This window comes from Manis pentadactyla, chromosome 4 (assembly GCF_030020395.1).
Source record: "Manis pentadactyla isolate mManPen7 chromosome 4, mManPen7.hap1, whole genome shotgun sequence".
NCBI classification, from domain to species: Eukaryota; Metazoa; Chordata; class Mammalia; order Pholidota; family Manidae; genus Manis; species Manis pentadactyla.
The window spans coordinates 8908121-8933780 of NC_080022.1; the positions used below are offsets into that span (position 1 = coordinate 8908121).

The 25660-nt window shown below is 51.7% G+C and overlaps 1 protein-coding gene across 1 annotated transcript in view; it reads left to right on the forward strand.

Annotated features, from left to right (window-relative positions):
* TNFRSF8 (TNF receptor superfamily member 8) overlaps nt 1-25137 on the forward strand; it is a 57966-nt gene extending 32829 nt beyond the window's left edge. Inside the window, exons 7-15 of the mRNA XM_036925446.2 lie at nt 1734-1850; nt 4837-4989; nt 9765-9858; nt 10165-10307; nt 11715-11816; nt 11945-11998; nt 18474-18499; nt 20385-20592; nt 24146-25137. Of these exons, the coding sequence (XP_036781341.2) occupies nt 1734-1850; nt 4837-4989; nt 9765-9858; nt 10165-10307; nt 11715-11816; nt 11945-11998; nt 18474-18499; nt 20385-20592; nt 24146-24390 (1142 nt within the window). The 3' untranslated portion in view covers nt 24391-25137. The remainder of the gene's footprint in view (nt 1-1733; nt 1851-4836; nt 4990-9764; nt 9859-10164; nt 10308-11714; nt 11817-11944; nt 11999-18473; nt 18500-20384; nt 20593-24145) is intronic.
* Nucleotides 25138-25660: the final 523 nt, after the last annotated feature.

The following is a 25660-nucleotide window of genomic DNA, read 5'->3' on the forward strand; positions in this document are numbered from 1 at the left end:
CCGGTTCACTTGTGTTTATGGCTGAATCATCTCCCATCGTATGGGTGTATCACACTAAACAGGTTTTGGGTATTTGGGTTGTTTCCTCTTTTTGGCTACAATGAATAATGACAAACAAGCCTTTCGGTGAATGTGTGCTTTCATTTCTCTCTCTCTCTCCCTCCCTCTTTTTAAATTTGATTTGTAGGACTTTTTATTACTCCAGGTTTGAGCCCTTTGACTCACAGCTGTACTCAAACTATCTTCTGCCACCCGGTGGCTTGATTTCTCACTCTTGATGGTGTCTTTTGATGAAGAGCTGTACTTAATGTAGTCAGACTGCCCCATCTTTTCCTTTATGACTCATTGCTTTTTATGTTCTACTTTGTAAGTCTTTTCCTCTACTGAAGTCTCAAAGAAATCCCGAAGTTATTTGCTAGGATTGTTATTGTTTCACATTTCATGTTTAAATTTGCTGTCCACCTTGGCTTTTGTGTATGGTGTGAGGCAGTGGTCACATTAGAAGTGTCTACACGGGTATCCATTTGAATCAACACCGTTTATCAAATAATTTGGCCTTTCTCCACTGCTTTGCATGACATCTCTGTTGTAAATCAAAGGTCCATATATGTATGGGTATGATTCTGGGCTCTGTATTCTATCCCATTGGTCTTGTTGTCTAGTCCATGTGAATCCCATACTGTCTTAATTACGGTAGTTTTCAATAAGTCTTGATGGCTGGTGGAACAACTTCTCTAGCTTTTTTCTTCAACATCGCATTGGCTAATCATGGTAGTTTGCATTTCCACATATATTTTAGAATCAGCTTTTCCGATTCCATAAAATGTCCTATTGGGATTTTGACTGGGATTGCCTTGAGTCTATAAGCAGTCTGGGAAGAACCCACATCTTTGCAATATTCAGTAGATGGTAGAGTTCTGCATTTATTTAGGCCTTCTTTAAATTCTTCTGATAGTGTTTTATCTTCTATGTAGAGATGTTTACTTCTTTTTGTTAGATTTCTTGGCATTTGATATGTCTGGTGATGATGTAAATGGTATCTTTTTCAATATTTCCTGTTCTAATGCTTTATTGTTAGTACTATTTTGAAGCCATGTGAAATTGCTAAAATTTGATTGAGCTATTAAAACAGCAGTTTCATACAGTTCAACCCAAATATACAGACATTTAAGTAATTTTGACGTAGTAACATTATACCTAACTACCTTGCTAACTCATTTAATTCTAATCATACATCTGCAGATTCTTTTCAACTATCTGTGCACTCAGTGATGTCATCTGTCCGTAACAGCTTGATAGCTTCCTTTCTAAATCTAACTACTTCTATTTCTTTTTCTTGCCTTACTGCATTGTCTAGGATCCCCAGTACCATACTGTCTAGCAGTTGTGATAGTAAACATCTTTGTCTTGTTGCTGATCTCAGAAGGAAAGTGGCTCCCTAAGTTTGGAAGAGGGCAGTGGGCACTGATGTGGCAATGAGACTGGGAGAGGGCTCTGGCAGAGTGGCAATGGTGGGTTGCAGAAGGGAGGGACTGGAAGCAGGGGACAGTTAGGAGGCAGTTAGTGCTCTTCTCCTGTGTAGCCTTAGATGCGTCCTTTCCTTCTCTGAGCCTCAGGACTTCCTCTGAGAGACTGATCTGAACCTGTGGAGCTGGGGGTCTTCAGTGACTTGGGGGGGAGGTGAGGTCTCTGCCAAGGCAGCCTGGCCTAGACCTTCTCTGCTTCTTTCCTAGGGCTGGCCCTGCATCAGCCTTGCCCCCAGGGGTCTGCTGACTGCCAGAAGCAGTGTGAGCCTGACTACTACCTGGAGAGGGATGGCCGCTGCACAGCCTGTGTGAGCTGTTCGGAAGGTAAGGGCCTGATCCTCCCCTCCAGAGGCCCCTTCCTGGGTTGGGGGAATGTCTTGGCCGAGAGGCCAAGAATCCGGGGGTGGGAAGCCCTGAGCCTGGTCTTGGCCTGCTCAGCCTCCATGAACCTAGTTCAGCTCTCTGGTGTTTTGAACAGTCAGCTTCTAGCACCCCATGCACAACTGCTGGTTTTTGACAGTGGTGACTCCTTTTCAAAGAGCTTCTATTTTCTCTCTTCCTGCAAGGAAGCATTTGTTAATCATCTACCCATTCCAAACTTGTCTCATTATTTTTCATGACTATGCTTTGATGCATGAGTTGTGATTATCCCCATTTTATAGAAGTAGAAACTGAGGCTGTGGGGGGTGGGTTGAGGGACTTCCAAAGGCCATAAGCCCTCCAGCATGGCTGGAGTTCGAACCCAGGGAATCTGCCATCAGGTTCTGGGCTCTGGTCACTCCACTGCACTGCCTTTTGGAGAATGTTCTAGATGAGCACTTACTGAGCCTGCTGTGTGCATGGCAGGGGGACAGCCCAGTGGTGTTCTGCCTGTAGCCAGTTCACTGCAGCCTCATGGTGCCACCGATCACCCTGTGACTTCCAGGAGGGCCACGCAGGGCAGGGAGAACTGCCCAGGCCCTGCAGCTGTTAGCGCCCCAGCTGCTCACAGGGCCACCTTGTTCTGGGTTTCCTTAGAGGCCCAAAGAGGAAAGAACGCAGCATTTGTTGTCATTGGAGTCCACTGTCCCATTGTTACTAAGGCCACGTAGCCAATTTTCTCAAAACTTTGTGGCGACACTACCCCGCTCCTTGTCCCCCTGGATTCTGTGGGTCAGAGTCAGACTGGGCGCAGTGGGGACAGTTGGTCTCTGCTCTGCGGCGCCTGGGCTCTCAGCTGGAAAACTCGAAGCCTGCAGGCTGGAATCAAGCTTTCCCTGGGCCGGGGGACGATGCCGGCTAGTGGTAGGCTCACTTCCTCTCCGGGCCAGCCTCCACGGCTTGCTCGGGGCTCCCTCAACCCCCGGGAGCTGGGTTCCAAGGATGGTGTCAGGGGCTTGGCAGGAGCCACATCCCTTCTTATGGCCACAGCATAACTCCCGCCACTTTCTAGCCTTGGAGTCAGTCATAAACTCCACTTGAGTCAATGGAAAGAAAATAAAACTACACTTCTCGATGGGTAAGTGGAGGAGCTCTGGGGCCAGAAATATCGCTGTTGCCATTCTTGGGAAAAATATAATCTGTCACAGCCACCATGTCAGATGGAGAAACAAGAGATGGCCCTGGGCCTGCGGCTTCCTTCAGTTCTCATCCCTGCAGGTTCCGGAGCCCAAGTGCCTGGGTTCAAATCTTGGCTCTACCACTTGGTAGCTTACAACCTCAAGAGAGTTTCTTACCCTCTCTGTGCCTCAGTTTCCTCGCCTATCAAATGGGTATAATACTGGTACTGTCTCAGAGTTAATAGGCCGAGCTAGTCTAATCTGGGCAGAGTGCTAAGAAGACCACCTTCTATGCACTGGTTAATAGCTGTAATTTTCCCAAGTCACCTGGCTGCTGAGATCACCCTTGCCCTCCATGCACATTCTCCACACCCTCCCCAGCTCCGGCTCTGCCTGGAGGTTGCAGGCAGAAGCTGTGCTGTCCTGAGGAGTGTCCTTATTAAGCAAGTCACGCGCGTCAGCTTTACTCATGCAATAATTCTCTTCCCACCCATAAATAGAGCACATAGAATATTCCCAAGCATCTATATAAAGAAACTGTCATCCTTTTTCTTCTACAAAACCTTGAACTTTTTATTTTTTGAAAAAATCCCTTTGTATCACTGAAAATTTCAAACATATTCAGAAATGAAATCAGGAATGGTTATGGACCATCAGCCAGTTTGAAAGAGTTTTCAGGTTGCGGCCAGTCTTGGTTCATCTATATGCATGCCCACTGACCCCTGTCCTAAATTGGGATGATTTTCTTTTAATGACTTTATTGAGATATATTGACATATAATACAACACATGTGTTTAAAGTGTGAAATTTGTGAGGTCTTGGCATGTGTATGCAGCCATGGAACCATCACCACAATCAATCTAATGAGCCGTCACCCCCAGGAGTTTCCTCATGCTCTTTATCCACCCCTCAGCCCCGTTCCCAACCCCCACTTCCATCCCAGGGAATCGCGCTGCTTGTCTGTTACAAGGAATAGTTTGCATTTTCTATCAACGGAATCATGTAGTATGTACTCGTTTTCTCTCTGCCTTGTTTCACTCAACATATTTATTTTGCCAAAAGATCTGCTAACAGACCTAAGTGTCCATCAGTAGTTGAATGGATAAAGAAGAGGTGGTACATATACACAATGGAATACTATTCAGCCATAAAAAGAAAAGAAATCCTCCCATTTGCAATAACATGGATGGAGCTAGAGGGTATTATGCTCAGTGAAATAAGCCAGACGTAGAAAAACAAGTACCAAATGATTTCACTCATTTGTGGAGTATAAGAACAAAGCAAAACTGAAGGAACAAAACAGCAGCAGAATCACAGACTCCAAGAAGGGACTAGTGGTTACCAAAGGGGAGGGGTTGGGGAGGGTGTGTAGGGAGGGAGGGAGAAGGGGATTGAGGGACACTCTAATTAGCACTCACAATATAAGTAGGTCACAGGGACGGCAGTCTAGCACGGGCAAGACAAGTAATGACCCTATAGCATCTTACTACGCTGATAGACAGTGACTGCAATGCAGGGGTGGGGACTTGATAATATGGGTGAACGTTGAAACCACTGTGTTGTTCATGTGAAACCTTCATAAGATTGTATATCAATTATACTGTAATAATAATAATAATAATAACAGTAATAATAAAAAGATCTGCTAACCAAGTAGTCAAATTAACATTTGTTCCTGGGCAAATGCTTCTCTTCTCTCCTGGGGGTTCTCTGGACCCCCTGCCCCTGCCATCTCTGATCCTAACCCAGGACCTTCCTCCGTGTTCCCCAGACGATCTCGTGGAGAAGACACCCTGCATGTGGAACTCCTCCCGCATCTGTGAATGTCGACCTGGCATGTTCTGTGTCACATCAGCCACCAACTCCTGTGCCCGCTGCGTCACTCTCCCTGTCTACTCACCAGGGACAGTCACCAAACACCAGGGTAAGCAGTCTACACCCCCAGCCAAGGGGCTGAGGTCTGTGCTCTCCTATAGCTGTTCTCTCAACCCCCAGCTGGGCAAATGACCTTCAACCTCAGCTGTTAATGAGGTCAGGTTTGGGCTTTGTTTTTTCTTTGAACAGTTAGGTCCAGTGAGTGAAATAAAATCCAGATTGAGCGTTTTGGAAAGAGGTTCTGATGATTTTTTAAAAATTCTCCTTCCTGAAATTGTTGGACTGGTAAGATCTTGACTTGTTTGCCAGGCTTGTTTTGTTGACTCAAGACAGATCATTATAAACTTTATAAAGAAGCTTCAAGATGGTGATCATTTACCAGACTGCAGAAAAGTGTAAACTCCCAACAGTGGGAAAACAGAGAGGGTTAATCAGCAGATAAGAAATTTCAACAATTTCCAGAAGGTAGGAAACAGATGGAAAGATGGTGATAAATGAAACCAGGTAGAGGAAAGCTCACCCCAGAATTTACTCCATGAGGGCTGAAGGAGAAGAGAGCAGTAGCTTGCTCATAAGACCCCCGAAGAGTCTCTGGGCTCAGAGCAGGCAAGTGAAGTGAAGGGTGGGAGTGAAGTAGAGAACTGAGAAAAGCAGTGGACTGCAACCTCAACTTGCAAATAAAAATTTTAAATTTCTTACAGTTGTATACTGTGGGCACCAATCGGTCTGAGCAGATGGTGCCTGAGTTTTTATCTCCTGATGAAAATAATCAACTTTTTGGCTAAAAACCCTGAAATCCAGCCCAGAGTACTACTAAACTCACCACCAGACCACACCAGCTCCTTTGTTCTGAACCTCACATTTTTTACTCAGTTAAAATACAATTATGTTTGAAAGAAAAAAAACCTTTTCAGACCTAGAAGAACAGAAACCTTTGTCCCCATGTATTCTATCTTAGAAAGTTACTTGAAGGTGTAAGCCAGCTGAATAAAGGGCAAAGAACAAAAAAAGAAGAAGGCATGACATTTGGAAAACTGTGATTCTTTCTCAGGAGCGCAGGGAAGAGAAGTCCCAGCATGACAGCTGTGCTGCAGTCCAGTTGAGCCAGATCATAGGAGGAAAATGGAAGGCTCCAGGGAGCTGTCTGCAGGGATAAAAGGGAGAAGTGCAGTAAATTCCATGAGCAGTAGAGTTGGGAAACTTGAGGCTACAGAGAAGGCAAGAAAGAGAAAAAGAAAGGCAATTGACAACTGTAGGAAAAATAAAGAGCTGATAAGAAGTTTACAGCCCAAGTACAAAGATGAAAATTTTGTTTGGTTTTAAGCAGTTGCTGGATGCACAAAAAGAGAATCCATTTGACCTTGATGCTAAGAGCATTCACCTTTAAATGGCCCAAGGATCAGGTATTTGGATTTAAAGTGAAATGTTTTAGTCTGGTAAATAGTAATATTTTTTTAGTTCCTAAATTGGGACTAAGAATAATCGGGCTTTTTTTCTCTTCCACTGGCTCTTACCAGGGAACACAGGCAGGCTAACTAGGGGCTGAGCAATGCCTCTGCTCACCTCTAGGCCCAGAGAAGGAAGGAAAGGGGAGGGTCGCTCGCCCAGGGAGGGTATAGGTGAGGCATGGTTCATGCAGAGAGGAGATGAGAGACACCCAGGGATTTCTGGGCCCACCTTCGCTGCTCAGGGGAGGGACAGCAGTTCTGTGGCTGGATTCCAGCAGGTGTCCCAGGCAGCTCAGACCCAAGCGCCCTTGGAAAGAGGCCAGAGGGCTGTCTCCTCCTGGTGCTAACTGGGGGTAGCCACGGTTAGTGTTTCTGAGCACAAGAGCTCTCCCAGTGCTCTGAGAGTCAACTGTCACTGAAACCCAGAGACATTTCAAACATAATTCAAATACCGATTTGTAAATACATGGAAATTATCATAACAAGTTGCATCATCTTCCTCATAGCCTGAGGCCTCCAGGCTTTGACTAATTCAGGTAATAGTCTGGTGCCCACATGGAAAGACACAGCATCTCTTTGGAGACCCCCCCAAAAGAGGAGGATTCCTCAGGATCCTACTAATCAAAGGACATTAATCCTCACCTCACTTTCTCGTAACAGTACTTCAGGAAAGATAGTCATGAGTGTTCTTTAAATGGAGGTGTGTGCGGGTGGGAGGTTTTCTTTGCACCACATCAGAGAAGGGGTGCTGTCGGCAGAGATGTGGGGGCTGAGAGGGATAGAAGCTGGGCGTGGCCTACTTCCAACGTGGGCCCATTTTTTCTGCCCTAGAAAAGCAATTCATTGCAAGCCTTTATGAAAGCGCTAAGTCCCCAGGCAGATGGTGGCACGGTCACAGAGAGGGGGCTCTGGGCTGAGACTCAGGAGCCCTGCCTCCCACTTCCAGCTTGTCTCCATCTGTAAAAAGAGCTGCTCGGTCACACCAGAGGTGACTGTCTTTGAATTGGTTTGCCTGGTCCGCCACAGCCACAGCTGCAGCCCCTCCTAGTACTCAAGAGGAATGAAATCACGAACCTCACAAAGACTTGACCAAGCATACTCAGAGCTGCCTTATTTAGCTTCGAATTGGAAACAGTCCAAACATCTATCCACTGGTGAGTGGATAAATAAATGGTGGAACACTACTCAGCCACAAAAAGGAATAAACAGCGATACAGGCAACGTGAACCAATCTTGGAAGCACGCTGAGTGAAAGAAACAGGACACTGAGGAGCCTAAGAAAGAGATCTCAAAAGAAAAAGAACTTTAGAGATTGAGGCTACATTTAAATATCAGGGATATTTAAATTTATTTATCAGGTTTTCTTTTAAATAAAATCAGAAGGTCTAGAGTCACCAGGCTACCTTCCTGCTTGATCGCACTTGGCTGGTGAGCAGCATTTTCACCCGTGCTGCCACTTTGATGTTTTGAAACAGAAATCCGATGGTCTCAGCCAACTCTAGCAGCAGGAACAGTGCCCTACGCACAACCTGGGCCTGTCGGTGGTTGGCTCTGCTGTCTCGCTCGGGCTCAGGTCCGGTTTGCGTTTCCTCTGCCTGTTTCTCATACTGCTGGCCTGACCGTGCACCCAGGCGCGGTCTCCTTATGGCAACGGCGGAAGTGCAGAAAGGGGTCAAGTGCGAGAACAGATGCTGGGAACAGGCGCACTGTCGCCTGCATGCCCGTCCATCGACCAGACAAGTCGCATGGCCAAGCTCAGGCATCTGTGGGCTGGGGACATAGACCCCTGCCTTGACCTGTTGTTGCAGGCACGTGGCAGAGGGCATGGCTGTGGGGCAGAGTGAGGAGCTGGGGCCACGATGCATCTACTGCAGTGATTTTTTTTTTTCTTATCAAACTTTGTTTATTTGTCCATCAGTAGCTTGGAACCTGTAGGATACGGCATCTCTACCCTTGAGACATTTAGTCTTTTTGGTGAGATAAAATATGCAGTCATGCTGTATCTGTTAGGTGCCAGGCAGAGTTTTAAGCACTTTCTATAAACACTCATTTAACATTTTTGTGGAGTAGGCATTTTTTTTTATTAGGGTATCACTGGTATACCCTCTTAGGAAGGTTTCACATGAAAAACAATGTGGTTACTACATTCACCCCTATTATCAAGTCCCCCCATGCCCCACTGCAGTCACTGTCCAGCAGTGTAGTAAGATGCCACAGAGTCACTACTTGCCTTCTCTGTGCTGCACCGTCTTCCCATGACCCCCCCACACCCTGTGTGCCAATCATAATGCCCTTCAATCCTCTTCTCCCTCCCTCCCTCACTCCCACCCTCCTCCCCTTTGGTAACCCCAGTCCCTTCTTGGAGTTTGTGAGTCTGCTGCTGTTTTGTTCCTTCAGTTTTGCTTCGTTGTTATACTCCACAGTGATCCTATCCTGCTGCTAATTAAAGTCACCACTTTGGGGAGAAAGACCCACTTTTTAAAAACAGCCTTATTGAGGCATAAGTTACTTATCATAAAGTCTACTAGTTTTAAGTGTACAATTCAATGATTTTTTAGTTTCCAAAGTTATGGAACTACCCCATGATCTAAGAAACCTTGTGCCTTTGAGAATCATCCCCATGCCCAGTCTGGATGACCACTAACCGACTTTCTAGCTCTCTAGAGTAGCTTTCTCTGAATGTTTCCAGAGTATGTGTTCTTCTGCGCGGGGCTTGCACGGGGCTTCTTTCACTGAGAATAATACCTTTGAGGTTCATCCATGCTGTAGTATTAGTGTTTTGTTCTTTTATTGTCAAACGACATTCCAGTGTACATTTGGTTTATCCATTTAACAGCTGATGGGCATCTGGGTTGTATCCTGCTGCCATGAGCAGTGGTGGGCAGGAGCCCCGAATGTGTCAGTGAGGTGGCACGCTGCCCTCCCCGACCTCCCGGCCTCCCCATCTTCCACTTCCTCTGCTTAGCTACCCCGATACCCAGACCCCCCCCCCCATCTCAGCAACAGCCTCCTTAGGGAAGCCTCCCAGGTCAGATGAAGGGGAGTCTCTCATTACAGGGACTCCCAAGTGCCTTTCTGTGATGCCTAAGCCGCGTCTATGAGCCCCACCAGCCTGTGAGCCCCCGAGGGTGGGAATCTTGTCTGTTTTGCTCATGGCTGTATCCCAGCTCCTAGTATTGTCCCTGGTACACAGTAGGTGCTCCATAAAGAGTTGTTGCTTGGAGGGCAGGAAGGAGGGAGAGAGGAAGGGAGGAGAGAGAGCTAGGACACGAACGTGGGTCTGGTTGGCTAGAGTGTCCTTCTGTCCCCACCATTACGCCTCCCAGTCCCTGCTGGGCAAAGCTCCTTGGCACCGATCCTAGACCACTCCCTGCAGGTCTGGCTGAGAGGGACACTACCTATGAGCTGCCTCCCCCAGAAGCCCACCAGGACTGCAGCACCAGCCCAGAGGACAGTGAGGCTCCCACCAGGTGACTGCCCAAACCCCTCTGGGGGGGAACCGGACTGGGGGTGGAGGTGGGGCCTGGGCTCGCTCTCTGTGCCAAGCCCACAGGTTATTTTGGAGAATGTATGGCCAGCTCTGTACTGGCACCATGGGAAAGCCAGAAGGCCTAGAATTCCAATCCCCATCCTCCAAGTGCCTGGCAGAGACTGTGGGCGGAGGACCTGGGCACTCAGGCTTTGTCCACACAGTCTCTGTGGAAGGGGAGTTCGGAGCACGCGCTTCCCTTTTCCATCTTGCTTACCAGTCTTACCTCTGGCTTCTCTCCCTGCAGCACCAGCCCCTTCTTGACCTCCCCGGCTGGCTCCCAGACCAGTCAGGGGCACGGAGGGGGCATCACCCATGCCTGGGGGGACACCATCCTCACAAGTGCTCCGATCTCTTTCTCCTCCACGGGAAAGCCCATTCTGGTTTCAGGTAATGATTACGCCTCGGGGGCAGGGCCTTCCTCCCAGGGGCCAGGGGGGATGGCATCCACTGGGTGGAGGTGGGAGGAACCAAGGTTGACCCCAGGTTTCTGGCTTCTGGAGCTGGGACCGTGGCTCTGTCACTCACTAGGAATTATTCCTTAATTCTTGTGAGCAGAGGTTTTATTCACAGCTTCATCCTCATGGCTGATAATTGCTACTCAGAAAATATTTGGTGAAATGACTTCGTGACCTTGACTGGTTGCTTAATTTCTTTGAGTTTCTGTTTTCTCACCTGTAAAGTTGCAATATGCCAAGCAGGGGATTGAGGAATGGGACCCCTTCTCCGGCTCCTTGTAGACGGTCCAAGATGCATTCGGGACCTGCAGTTTTAGTATCAGACACTGGGGGGCGGTAGCTCCCTGGCCAGCGGTTCTGAGTGCGTCCAGATCTTGCAGAATCAGCGCCTTAGGAGAAAAGCAAATTATCAGCTCCACCCCAGCCCTACCGAATCACAATCTGAATTTTAATGTGGTCCCCAGGAGGCTCATATGTACATTAAAATCTGAGAAGCACTTAGCTGACACATACTACTTTTTAACATCTAAAAAGGACTTAAAAAACAAAAGCTAGATAAGCAGTCTTCTTAAACATCAAATGAGAAAAGCAGGCATGTTAAGCACTAAGGTGTGAAGAAATGTACTCAGACATTAGTTAAACGAGTGGGCTCCAGGGTTCCCCGGCCTGGCATGTGCTGTGATACTGACATTTACCCTCAAGGTGACCTTGGGCTAATTTTACTTAATTTTTGTGAGCCTCAGTTTCCCTCGTTTGCAAAATGGAGATGAAGGTGCCTAATGCTTTGGCTGATTCGCTCACTCAAGGAACACTTGCTGAGTGTGGCGTGCAGAGCAGATCCTGCGCCTGCCCTCATGGAGCTTCCTGTCCAGAGGGGGCTCCCCACTCTGCCCTCCTCGCAGCTCTGCCTGCCCCGCCCTGGCTCCGCTGCCAGCTGCTGGACTGGGCATCACGTGCACCTTCCTCTGCGGCCCCCAGGCTCTGTTCCTTTGGACTTCAGTTCCTTTTTCATCCTGGCTCCTTGACTGGGTGATTTCTCACCCTCTAGAAGTGGTTTGCTCTTCTCCCAACTGTTTGACCACCCTGATGGGCTTCCCAGAGCCTGGTGAGGGAAGGCAGGTGGGTAAGGGCTGGACCACATAGGTGCAGGGTCTGAGTTTTAGTCCAGACTTGGGAAAGGGCCAGGTCCTGCCAACCACAATGGAGTGTGTGTCCCGGGAGGTGGAGGAGGGAGTCTGGGACAAGGCCTGTGTGGCGGCAGCAGGGCCCCAGGCTCACCGCCATCACGCCTCCACGTAGACTCTGGGGACTGACGGGGCAGGGCTGCTCTGTGTTCCAGGGCCTGTGCTCTTCTGGGTGCTGGTAGCGCTGATGACGGTCATCGGCTCTGTCTCTTTCCTCTTGTGCCACAGGAGGGCCTGCAGGAAGTGGATTCGGCAGAGTGAGTGGATATGCCCTGGGGCCTTGGGGGGAGGGGGCGGCACTCGGTGCCAGCCTGGCTGGGTCCCTGCCCTGCCCTCTGAGGCTCTCTGAGGCTGGCACCTCCAGCGCCCTCTGCTGTCGTTTCAGAGCTCCACCTGTGCTACCCCGTCCAGACCTTCCAGCCCAAGCTGGAGCCTGCAGGTAGGTGCCCGGACATCCAAACGGCTGCTTGGGCCTCACGGTCACTCAGCAGCTCTGGGCCCTGGGCCTGAGGCTCCCTCAGGATGGCTGCCCACAAGCTGCCCCTCCTTTCTCTCGGCCTCATCTGTGATGGGACGCTAATGCAGGTGACAGTGGTGTGACATACATGCCCTGCACAGTGCGTGAATGGGGTGCTGGCAGGAAGGCTTCATTCTTCCCCTCACAGTGCCCCCTCTGGAGGCATTCCCCCGTCTCTCCCTCCTCCCCAGCCCCCCAGCCCCTCTTCCCTCCCCATTCCTCCCCACTCCTCTCCTCTCCTCTGGGGTGCAGGGCTCGGCAGGGCAGGCTGGTGGGCTGGAAGCCAGCTCCAGAGCTTACAAGTTGCCTGGCCTTGGGTGAGTTACTTAATTCCTCTGTGTCTCAGTTTCCCGATCTGTAAAACGGAGTGGTGAGGCCTACTTCTGAGGGTGGGTGCATGGATCAGTTGCGTTGGGGCCTGTTCAGCTCCGTGCAGGGTGCCTTGGCAAGCAGTGGGCGGCCTGTGTCTGGGACTCTTTCCTCACCAGGAACCCCAGGCCTTCCTGAGTTTCAGGCTGTCCTGAACCCCTCCCTGGTCCTGCTCTCTGATCCCTGCCCAGCCCCCAGGCCAGCTTTTCCAGGCAGCCTTCCGGAATCCCTGACCCTCCCCACCCATCCAGGCAGCAGACCCTTGCCAGCTGCCACCTGGAGGCAGGGGTGTCTTCTCTCCCCTGTGCTGCCCCTTTCAGGGCAGGGCACTGCTTGAGCACCTGCTGTGCGCTGGGCCTGGCAAAGGGGGAGAAGTGAGCAGGAATCGTCTGAGCCTCGCTTCTGCTTTCAAGGCAGGCTCGCTGACCCAGGAGCCCCAGGGGAGGCCGGGCGATGCTCTTCACTCCGTAAGGAGGAGACAGGGCTCAGAGAGGTGGATAACTGGCGCAGGGGCACACAGCCTGCAAGTGCCACCACCAGACTCAGGCGCTGGTCCTTGAGGTTGTGGGTTTGGTTTGTAGAGGGCTCCATCGTGTCTCCTCTTCCTTCCCCCAAGCTTTGTCCACCACCCAGGGCCCCCCGGGAGCCCAGGGGTCAACCCACGGCCAGGCCAGGCCCCCCATGCCCCCAGCCTCCCCAGGACCCTTGGAGAACCTTTCTGTAACCACACTTTTGACTTGGGCACAAAAACAATCCACTGAGGCATGTTTTGAATTATATGATGAGTTTCACAAGCAGGTTCTTGTGCTCTCTTCGAAAGGGGGGTTTTTATGTTTTGATAGTTTCAAGCCTTTTTCCATTAGCTGTCAGGCTCAATGTCTCATTGAAACCTGTGTTTGCTTTCTTGACATTTTTGTAGTATTAGAATTTCCATTGCCGTCAGTTTATTTTTTACTTCAAACCTTGCTGATAACAGTTTTGTCACACAGACACACACACAGAAAACCACCTTCTCTTAAGAAGCCAGCCCTGCAAGGAACCAAACCCAGAGGTTCCGTGGTGGCTGTCTTGCTTGGGGCTGTTTCTGGCCCTCTGGCTTCCGGTGGGTCCCTGGGGATCTGGGTCCCCAGGCCTGCGAGGGAAGAAATGTGAGGCCAGGAGAATGCAGGGCACAGGCTGGGGCGGGCCTTGCTGGGCGGACGCCGCCTGCCTTCGGAGCGGTGCGGACTGGACGGGTAACGTGGCGTTCACTCGTTCATCTGCTCACTCCCGTGTTCAGATTGTCGCCATGGAGTTCTTCCTGGTGGCTCTGTGCTGGGTACAGAAACCGTCCCAGCTCTCCCAAGCTTTCAGACCGGTGTCACTTGCTCTGAGGGACTAAAGGTGGCAGGATGGGAATGCGCACCCCAGCCCTGCCCGTCCTGGGACCCCAGGGGTCGGGGAGGGCTTGCTGGGGTGGGCAGCACATTGGCTGTCTGGACAGGTGGCCGTTAGGCGCTCCCAGCCTTCTCCTGAATTGATCTGACTTTATGGCGTGTGTCCTTGGTGGTAGGCATTTGCAAAGCACGTACATGTTCCTGTCTTACTGTTCCTAGCAGCCTTGTAAGGCACCTGCTAGTATGGTCTCCAGTTCACAGATGAGGAACCAGAGGCACAGGGAGATGAGGGAACTGGGTTAAGGCCACTTGGTTCATTAGCAGATTTTGTTGTTACTTTTGTTGGTGAGATTTTTGTAAAAAACGGTTTCTACCCTCAGTGCTATTAACACTTGGGACCAGATAGTTTGTTGCCGTGGGGCTGCTGTCCTGTGCATCGGGGATGTTTAGCAGTTTCCCTGGTGTCTTTAGACCCTGCAGATACTAGCCGCACCTCCCAGTCGGGCTCCCAGAACGTCCCCAGATACTGCGGAATGTCTCTGGGAGAGAATCCCTCCTGGTTGAGAACCATTGACTGAAACTCTTACAATCCTTCCTTAAAATAGAGAACACTGAAGTCATTGCTTTATCTGTTACTTCAGGCAGGTTTACGTTGAAAAAAAGGGTTTTTTGTTTGTTTTGTAACAATTTCAAACTTACAGAAAAGTTGCAAGTGCAGTACAAAGAACTCATTTTTCCTGCACCATTTGAGAGGAAGTTACTGACTTGAGGCCTAGTCATCTCCAAACACTTCAGTGTGTATTTCATACGAACAAGGGCGTCATTTTATATGACCATAATAAAACCATCAAATTAGAGGTTTCACCTTGTGGCACTACTGCCAACTAGTTTTCAGCCCCCTCCAAGTTTCTTCACATGTCCTGATAATGTCCCCTGTAGAGAAAGGATCCAGCTCAGAATCTCGTGTTGTGTTCAGCGGTCGCGTCTTTGAATCTCCCTCGATCTGGGCCAGTTCCTGTCTTTTCCTTCATGATCATGACCTTGCCGCTTTTGAAGATTCTGCCAGTGATTCTGTGGGTGTCCCTCACCTTGGGGTGGTGTGATGTTTCCTCCAGATCGGGGTCAGGTTGTGCCCTTTGGCGGCAGGAACATCCCAGCAGTGATGCTGAGCTGTTCTTGGAGCGTCCGTCCCACCAGGTTCCCTTTCCTGGCGGTGGTCACTCGAGGCGGATTCAGGTGGCATCTGCCAGTCTTCACTGCTGTGAAGTTGCTCTGTTCTTCTTCTTGGTAATTGCAACGTATTTTGAAGGGGGTTACTTTGAGGCTAAGTGAATAACCAGTTTCTCACCAAACTTTCCTTTCTTCGTTCAGATACATGTATATGTATCTGTATGTATCATGGATTCCTATTTTATTCTGTTGCCATCATTATGGAATTTGATGTTCAGATTGTCCCAGATCATACGGGGCGTGGGGGAGTGAGGGAGCTTCAAGCTGTCTCCTCTGCCCTTCTGTCCCAATCCTTTTGGGTTTGGAGTACTTCTTTATTATAAGATGTTCCAGCTTGGCTTGTACTTTTCTCCTCCTGCCCTGGGATTGGATGTCTCTCCCAGGAGCCCAGGATTTGAATCTAGGGGTGCCTGTTGCCAAAGCCTGGCTGAGCCTCTGTGCCAGAGTCTTCCCTGGGTCTGTTCTGTCTCCCACAGCAGTGGGACTGTCTGGCCTCTGGGCCAGAGAGGGGCTGGGACTGAGGGTGACAGCGATGGGGGGAACTGCGCTCGGCTGAAGTGGCTCTCAGGCGGCCTTGGGATACCATGTCCCAGGGGACCGCTGAGGCCCAGCGTGTCCCTTACTGCAGTCCTGGGGTGCTGGACATGTTTATGAGAAGATCACAGTTATTCCCAAGAGCAAGGAAACCAATAAATGAAGACAGTGGAGTGAAGCAACATTTTTAGGGGAAAAGCACTTATGAAATCTGACCTGTGTACTTGGCACGATTTGCCCTGATCTTTATCAGAGTGCACACGTGGGTTGTAGTACGCTGTGGACAGATGTCAGTACCTTCTGGATTCTGCCTTTACACCTTTAGGTTATTTTATGTTAGTGTCCAATGCTGATTTTCTCTTTGGTGCCATAAATTTACAACGCTGGATCCGTGTTAGCATCCTGGGACCTGCTGTGTGCCAGGCAGCATCCTGGGCACCTTCCCTTTTCAAAGTTTTACTTAAATTAAAAAAAAAATAGACTTCACTTTTTAGAACAGTTTTTTTAGCTTTATAGAAAACTTGAGAAGATAGTACAGAGAGTTTGCATGTAGTTTCTTCTATCATTAATAAATGAGCCAATACGGATCCATTTCTTTTGCCTGAAGTCCATCCTCTATTCAGATTTCCTCAGTTTACCTGATGTCCTTTGCAGCTCTAGGAGCCCATCCAAGACACCCCATTCCTCGTAGTCGTCACGTCTCCTAGGCTCTGCTGGGCTGCAACAGTGTCCGACTTTCCTTGTTTTGATGACCTTGGAAATTTTGAGCGGTACTGATCCGTTACTTGCAGGATGCCCCTCTATTGGATTTTTGTCTAATGTTTTTCTCCTGATTAAATTGGGATTAGATCTGGGGGAGGAAGACCACATAGGTAAAGGGTCACATCCAGCACATCGTATCAGGACTACATGCTCTCGACATGATTGATCCCTGGGCACCTTCGCTTTGAGATCTGTCATCTTCAGAAAAGCGCTCCCAAGTTGACACGGCCTGTCCCATTTCCCAAATAAGAGGACTGAGGCCAGCAAAGAAGTAAAGTGCTGGGGTTTCAGCACCAGGAAGGCTCTTCTCCAGGACTGTTTGGTATCTGGCTTGCCTTCAGTTTCTTGGATATTATAAATACCACTGCTGTGCACAGCTTTGGGTTGTTTTTCTTCTTTCGGGTTATTTCCTGAGGGTATGTCCCAGAAGAGGGATTACTGGGTGACAGGGTGTGAGATTTTCATTGCCAAATGGCTCTCGAGAAAGATGGAACCAGTTCACAGGACATGAGCATCTGTGTTCCAATTTACCCATGTCCTCTCCAAGACTGAGTTTTATCATTTTTATTTATTTTTGTCTTGTTACTTTGTAACACTTTTTCCCCTCAGGCCACCCCAATGTTTTGGCACCAAACCACAGTTGGTTGGTTTGTAAAACCATTCTCAGAGGACAAAGATTTGGCATCACTGACATCAGTTTAAAGAGTGTGCCTCAGGCCAGAGAGCATTTCTCAAAGTGGTGGCGTGGGCAAGGAATAGTGGCCACCTGGCCACCAAGGACAAGCCACAGTGTCCCAAGGTGACTGCTCTGCTGGGAACAGCAGTTACCAGCTTAAGTAAACTCGACACATTTGTTAAATCAAGAATTAAGACTTGTATCATTGTAAACACATGCTTCTTTTGACCATTGTTATGGGTCCATTTCCCTTTTAGACACTTTTTACCTGCTGATGGGCATTTAAAAGGTACACATACAAGTGCTTCCCAAAATGAGCTGGCATCCACACAGCATGCTCAAACTGCCTGTCTTATTTGTATTATCATAGTGGGTCAGCCTCCAGTGAGTGTTTTCAGCTGGGATGAGGGGCCGATGATGCCCCAGAGCTGCTGACATCAGAGTACTAGAGGTGACTTAGCTGGAAGCTTTGTAGCAGATTTATGGGGTCAGGTGTGTGCACGCCTAGTAGTAATGTATCCCAGGTCTCTGTAGACGGCCTCCTTGGGGGTCTGGAGGCTGTGCCGGGGGGTGGTCTGCGCCTGGTTGTTGATTTGCCTCAGCGTAGACCAGATGCCTGGGCAGCCATCTCCAGCTTTCTCGGATGGCCAGTGGGCTGTGGTTAAATGTCAGCACATGCTTGGCTGTGACGCGGTACCCAGTTTAATAGGAGAGAAGAGTTGGGGTGGAAGGAGGGAGTTTGGGATGAAGAGATGGAAGTTGTGCCCAGGAGCCATTGCATTTCTACCTCCTGAGCCCACCGGAAAGGGGGGCTGCCGAGAGCGGGGTGGCGGTGCGCACGGGCTCTTCCAGGCCCACAAAATAGGAAACAGCTCACTCTGGCCTGAGCCAGAAGGCCTCCAGGGTCGACTGCTTCGCTTACGTTGGTCGGACGCGCGGTTCAGACAAGGTGGTGGTAAAAGGTCGGCCATCTGCTCTCCGTCATCCGGCCTTGAGCTCCTCCCTGTGAGTTTTGCGTGGTGCTCTGGGGACTTCTGGGCTCTCCAGACAGTGGGGCTACAAGGTGGTGGCTGCGATCACAGACCAACTTGGGGCCAGAAGAAGCCTCCTCGGCTCCACGTGCCTCTCCTGAACCACTCCTTGTGTGTGTTGGGGGAGGGGGTGGCGCCGGGAGGGTCCAGGGTGCTGAATGATTGGCTTAATGGTGGGGATTGGGGGTGGGGGTGGGGTGCGGTTCCTAGTGCTCTGACTGCCTCTGCAGAGTGAGCACCGGGAGGTGAGCCTCTGTGCTGGGGGTGGGCGCTGACTCTGGGACCTGTCCCTCTTCTCCAGGCCCAGGGGCTGGCTGGGCAGCAGCTACCACCTGGGTGCCTTTGCCCACGGGCATGGTGGGGCAGGACCGCAGCTGCCCAGCCCTCCTTGGTGAAGCCACTACTCTTTCTTTTTGCAGATTCCAGGTCCGGGAAGAGCCCTACGGTAAGTAGCCCTCTTTGCCCCCTACTCAGCTTCGCACCCCTAAATGTGACTCCTTCCTTCTCTCTGAATCCCAGGTCTGCTGGTTCTGAGAGCTGCCAGGTGGATGCGGGCTCCCCCTGCAAGTTCAGGCTGGGTCCCCCCTTCTCGGGGAGCTCTGGGGCCTGGGCCAGGCCCAGGATGCGGAGCCCCACCCCCACAGCAGCCTCTGGCTCCTGGCTCAGCCCGTGGGGGACTTCCAGAACGGCCTGCCAGACAGTGGATTTGGTTTTGTCCACTTTGAGTGCCAGGTGTGGTCCGAGGAGGCTGTGTTTATTTCCCCTTTTCTCCTTCACTCCCCAGTGAGTCTTGCCTTCAAGGCCGGGATGACAAATCAGTAGCATAACCTTCTGGAAACTTAGCGACTGTGTATGGAGTACTTGTTAGGAGCCAGGCGGCTTGCTTTGTGCTTCTGCAAAGTCATCTCGGGTAGTCCCTGCAATAGCCAGAGGCTGGTACTGTTGTCCCGTTTTACAAAAGAGGAAACTGAGGCCCAGACAGGAAGGGTGGTTCCATAGCTGGCAAGTAGATCAACTAGGACTTGCCTCCTGGTTTGTGTGACTCCAAATCCGTCACCATGCACCATTGGCCTGAGCGCCTGAGCAGCCTCCCAGTAAGATTATCCTCATTTGCCTTTCATGAAGGGCTTGCTGTGCACACGAGCTGGGCCAGGGGCCTCGCAAATGTTACTTCTGATCCTCTGACCACCCAGGATGGGCGCCCAGACACCAGGACCTCATGTGACTGCTCTGTCCCCAGCCTCCCAGGGACAGTGAGGGTGGTGGGAGCAGGGACATTGCCCTTAGGAGCAGAGGGAGGGGGCAGGATGAAGCACTGGGACCCGTATGGCAGGGTCTCAGGTATATATGACTCACCCACATTATTTTTCATTTACCAATTCTTCCATTACTGTGTTTTAATGTAAACATTTATACGTGGAGAAAGGTTTCCACCCTTTCATTTTTAAACATAAAAGGCCGAACCCCAACAGGAGTTCAGCCTCAGTGAAGGGAGATCACATTCAAATATGCTCAGGTCAGGTAAGTCGCTGTAACAGTGCAGAGAAATTTCATGAAAAGGGTATTTAATGATTTGTAAGATAAATATCTTTTGGCTACAGAGCCAATACATTAATAGTAGTTTGTTTAAAAATGCCATCTTTTGGGCTTCAAATTAGTATAAAAGAATATTCAGGATTATGTAGCTATACTTTATGAATTACTCAAACTCATTCTATTTTGAAGGCTGACGGTTTTAAGTGGTATATATTAGGACATTTCATGAGGCCACTTCTCCTTTGCACTTAGCCTATAAAAATAAAAAACTAAACCAGCCTGGTCCTGAAGACATAGCTATTTTTAGAATACATTAATATAATCACAAAAGACCACTGTCCCAGGAATCAGGGTTGGGGAGCTGGGGTGGGCCTGGAGATCACGCGTAGAGACTGGTGCTTACGAGTGTGGATTCTGGAGGGAGATGCCAGGGTTCAAGTACTGGCCCAGGCAGTAACCCTGAGCAAGTTGTCTGACTGCTCTGTGCCTCCACTTCCTGATCTGTAAAATGGGAGGATTCTCTATTAGCCACCTTGTAGGGTGGTTATGTGGATTAACAGATGTCAAGGGCCACACACGGTAACCACTGTGTGAGATGGCTGTTAAAATTGAGTACAAGTTAAAATGAACGTGACTTCCCGAAACTGCATGCAGGTGCATCAGGATCTCAGAGCTGAGAAATCCAGGGGAGTGGGTGGCAGCTTTGAAGTAGAGTGGGAGACTCCCTGGGGTCAACAGAAATGGGGAAACTGGGGGGAGGTTGAGGCACCTGGCCATTTCCTCTGTGCCCACAGCAGCCAAAGAGAAGTGCATCTGTGGCAGAGCTGAGCACAGGAGAGCTGGGGCTCATGGGCACCCCAGCTGTGGAGACCTGCCCCAGTGTGGGGGCAGCCTGCCTGGAGAGCCTGAAGCTGCTGGATGCCAGTCCGGCTGAGAGCCCCGGACCCTCGAGGGACCCTCCTGAGCCCCGAGTGGCCACGGAGCAGACCAATAACAGGATCGGTGAGTCGGCCTGTTGGGGGGGAGCCCGGTGTGGTCAAGGCCTAGGGGGCAGGGAGACACGGGTGCTGGGTCCTGGGCCCCTGACCGGAACCAGAAACCTTTGGGGCTGGAAGGCCCAACAAGGAAGAGGCGTGGAGTCTCCCACCAGCCCTCGTAAGTAGGCGGTGCTTTCCGCGGCAGTTAAACCACGCTGAGGAAGCTCTCGAGGCTCGCTCCACCTCTTCTCCCCAATTTACATTTCTGTGCAGTGGGAATGGTAGCAGTCCTGATTTCATAGGACTGTCATGGGAAGCCGCGAAACCATGCCCAGGAAGTTGTCTGGGTGGGGGCTGGGGGAGGGGGAGAAGGGGGGGAGAAGGGGCCCCTGCCCCGTCCCTGTGTCATGAAAGTGAGAAGTGAACACCACCCCAGCCCCTAACAAAGAGCCCCTTCAGGGTGGCAGGAGCAAGACAGCTCGTGACAAGACCCGCCACTTGTCTGATGCATTCCCGGCACTGTTCGACCGTCACCGCTCGTTGTCACACAACTTCTGAGGATGGTGGTGTCTTCTTCCCCTTTTTACAGCTGAGGAACTGCGGCTCTGAGTGGCAGAGCTGGGCTCGACCCAGCTCTGCTGAACTCTGAAATCCTGGGTTTCCCACACCACCCTCCCGCCTCTGTGGAGGCAGGAAGGCAGCATCTCCAAGCTGCAGCCGCCCTCCGACTCAGACAAGCCTTCCGCTTTGGCCTCCCGTGGGTCTCCCTGCCTCTTCTGCCTCTATCATAGACCACCAGTGTTTCTACCAAAGTATATACCCATCCATATTCCACACACCCTTGCTTAAAACCCTCCAAGGGTCCCTGCCACCTTCAGGACTCATTCCAGGATTCCTGTTCTAGCATTCAAGGCTATTCATGAGCCTGCCTCCTCCCCACCAGACTCACCTGCCTCCTGACCCCAGAGGTCTGCTCCTGCTGCCCCGGGGCTGTTTCCTGAGCTTATGGAGCCTTCTCTCACTTCCATGGAAGCTGCTTTTTCACCTGGGGTAGCCAGTTCCACCCCTTTGAATCTAGTCAACTTCTGATGTCCTGAGGACCCTGCTTCTTTGCCTCCTCCTCCAGGAAGCCATCCCTGCCCTCTCCACTCTTCAGCCTAGATCAGATAGATGCCCCTCTGCTGTGCTCCCCCAGACTCCAGGAGTCCCTACCTAGTGTTTTCAGCACCCAGCAGTGTGACTGTTTGCTGTCTTCCCCCGACCCTAGCTTGGCTGTGAGCCCCATGAGGACAGGGTCCACCTCTGTCTTCTCTGGAGGGTTAGCCATCACTGGGATAATACCAAAAGGCATTTGTAATTGTCCTCCACATTTCTATGGCAGGTGGTAGATGGAACTCTTCGGGGCAGAGTCTTTTGTGCCAAACTGAAACTTTTGGAGTTCTGGCTTTCAGTCCAAGTTTTATTTGGAAAGAATGTATCTTAGGAAATACCACCAAGGCATCGCCTACCAATTTCCTAAGAAGTTCTAATCTGAGTCTACACTGAGTGCAGTGTCTGGACTGTGCGGGCATGGGGTGCTGAAGGAGTGTTTGCACGGGCAGGCAGAAGGAGGTACCAGGCTCCCGGGATGGCTGGGGCATGGGCAGCCTGCCCCAGCTGGCCTGTTAGCATCACTGGTGAGTGGGTCGGTGGGGGGGAAGGCTGTGGAGGTTCTCTTGGGATACTGAGAGGCAGTCAGCCCTTTGTCCACCTGCCACCGTGCCACAGAGCACCCACCTTGTCCAGTTCCCAAGGGGGATGACACTCTAGTCTGAGCTTCGCCCCTTTCCCCCTGGGCACCTGACAGGGGGAGCCCCTTCACCCCCCCACCACACCAAGACAACTTCCCTGGACTCTGGAGCCCTGGGTGGGGCAGGAGGTCCAAGCAGCTTCTGGAAGACCCTCCCCTTCTCAACTAAGAGTGGCCGTGGGGTGGGTGGCCCTGTGATGAGGGACAGGCAGAGGAATGAGGACCTGCGGGTGTGAGGGGGCACAGCCGGGCCCCAGTCTGGCTCCTTCTACCTGGATGCGCCCTCCGCCACTCTTCTCACACCCCTACACCTCCGTCCCTCTCATCCCCCATCACCGCTAGCCCTGCCGGCCTCCTCCACACTGTCCCTCACTCCCCAGGGTCCCCCCACCTCTCTCACCACCTTTGGCCCCCGTCTTTTGCCAGCCCCAATGTTTAGGTTCCCAAGGCCAGGAGCCGGCAGGCCTTGGTGGAGGATGTGTGGCTGGGGCCTGGAGCCCTTCTCTCTCTTCTGGGATGTAGGGGGGTAGCCAGCCCATGACTTGCCTCACCTGTATGCTTCCCTCTAGTTCTGCCTGCTATTTTGAACACTTGTGTCTTTCCTGGACATGTTAAAAACCAAAATAGAAGAGCTGTCCTTGGGCAGTGGGGTACAGGGGCCCTGAGAATGTTTTGGTGGTTCCTGAATCAGAAAGGTGTAACTGGGTTACCCAGAGGGGCAGGATCCCAAGCCATCTGCCCCACCCCAGGTTCCCCCTTGAGCTTCCTCATCCAGACTCCAGAAAGAGTCCCCACTGGCTTGCCCTGAGCCCCAGGCCATCAGCAGTGGGGCTAAGGGTGTAGTCAGCTGACCTGGGTGAAGGCCAGACTCCCATGTCCCCACTTTTTGGACAGCTTACTTAACTCCCCTGCACCCTGAAGCCCTGACAGAGGCTGGTGGCAAGGACCATGGGGGATTGTGCCATGTGGTATGCACAGGCAGTCCTACTGTGTGCTAGGCAGGTGCAGCAGTAACAATAAGCACTGAAACACAACAGCCTTGAGCAAAGCTGGCCAAAGAGAGGCCATTGCTGATCACTAACGGGGCTGAGGTGCCTGCAGGGTGTGACAACTGCCTGGGTGGATCGGCCGGACTGAAGCAGGTTCTGGGACGCGGGACTTTCAACGCTAAAATGAGGAGCATCCTGGGTGAACCAGGACACGTCGGTCACCCCAGGTTTCCACGTTAGGCCGGTGGGTAGGAGTGGGAAGGGCAGCCAGGCAACAGGGTGGGGGTTTCTTTTGGCATTTCTGCTAACTGCCTGCTGGCCTTGGGCAGGTTGTTTAATGTCTCTGGCTCAGGCTCTTTATCTGCAAATGGGGCTGGTAATGAACTCTCTACCTGGCAGAAGTGATGCGAGGAGTGAGGCGCTCCTGGGAGCGTTCACTGCTGGGTGTTGTCGTCCCCTGCTTTCTCCCAACCCTTTCTTCCCTTTCTCTTCCAACCCTCCTCTCCTTCCCTACCTCGTCTGTGCAGAGGGGCCAAGAAAATCATGAGCATCTCCTGTAAGTAGCAAGTGGGCCAGTTCTTAACGCCTCAGCACACTGTTCCAAGCTGGTTCATCTCCCTTGAGCCTCAGGACACCTGTGAGGTTAGTGGGGCTTACTGTGCATCAGAGAGGTTGTGTCACTTGCCTGAGGGCACACAGCAGGGGTGACAGAGCTGGGACTTGGACCCCTCCTCTGATGCTTTACTTCCATCCAGCTGGGGCTCTGGTCTCCTCACCTGCCCCATCCTTTTGCCTTGCAGAGAAAATCTACATCATGAAGGCTGATACAGTGATCGTGGGGACCGTGAAGACCGAGGTGCCTGAGGGCCGGAGCCTGGTGGGGCCAGCGGGGCCCGAGTTTGAGGAGGACCTGGAAGTGGACCATGCCCCCCACTACCCAGAGCAGGAAACAGAACCACCTCTGGGCAGCTGCAGGGACGTCATGTTCTCAGTGGAGGAGGAAGGGAAGGAGGGCCCCTTGCCCACAACTGTCTCTGGGAAATGAGGCCTGGCTTAGGCAGGGGCTAAGAGGGCAGCTGGGTGCCCCATGCTGGTGGCAGAGGTCCATCTGGCCTGAACTGAGGTCCCAGCATCCAGTGGGAAACCCGTCTGTCAGTGGAGTCGGGTTCTGGTGGTCTCTGCCTGCATCCCCACTCAGCTGCCCTCCAAACAAGACCTAGGGGAGCTGGGGCTTGTGCAGTAGAATCAGCCATCGGGCTGGATCTGGATGGCAGGGTTTGTTGGAGCAACAGCCACTGGGCATCCTGCCTCCTGCTAATTGCCAAGAAGATGCCCCCAGAGCCCTGGCATCGGACACATACCGCCAGGCCCAGAGCCCACCAGAACCCCATACCCCTAGCATTCTCCTCTTACACTAGGTCTCGGGAGTGATGCCCACCGGGCCTAGCTGCCATGCCAGCAGCCCCCAGGTACTGTAAACATGGCCCTCCATGGCACTGAGGCAGCGTGTCCTCAGTGGCCCCCATCTTGGCTAGAGCCACCACACTGCACCCTTTGTGGAGGTGAACACCTGGCATGGCCTCCAGCCCTGCTTGGGCTGAGTGGACCCTCCTGGTGCTGCCAGCCCCGCCCTGTTCTGTAGCCCCCATGGGGGGCCAGGAGCTAGGATCAACTCGCTCGTCTCAGAATGTCCTCACCCGTCCCTGCAACAGGAGGTACCCAAGACCCGGCCTACCTAGCCACAGCTTCAGGGAGGAGGGCCCGCTCCGCTTTGCCTGGGGCACTTGCCTTCACAGAGGACGCACCCTGCAGGCCCTTGCCTACTCTGCGGACTGCCCCCTGCTCTGTCCTGGGACATGAAGGTGCGTCTTTCCCAGATCTGCCCCACGCACAGACCCCGATGGCGCCAGGCCCTGTCCACAGCTCCAGCCGCCCAGCACGCCTGGTTAGGATGTGGCTGTCAAAAAGCAACGTGGTCTCACCCAGACATTCGCCTCATTCTGGACTGTTGGAAAAGAAAGAACATTTAGTAGTTCAATCTGGATTTCAGGATCTTTGCATTTCACGCTAAGGAGTCAAGCTGCCTGACTTGGGTCTGCTGGCCTGCTCTCCCCAGGGCTTTCAGACTCTTGTAAACAAACAAGTGGCCTTGGAAAGGGACCCACGGGCAGATGACAAGTCTGCTGCAGCCTGGAGCATTAGGTCTGCTTCTGGAATTACCCTGCTGGAAGCCTGGCCCTGGAAGGCTGCTGTTTACTCACCGGCCCGCTTGCTCCGCTCTCTGCTCTCTGGAGGAAGTCGGGGCTGGGTCAGGA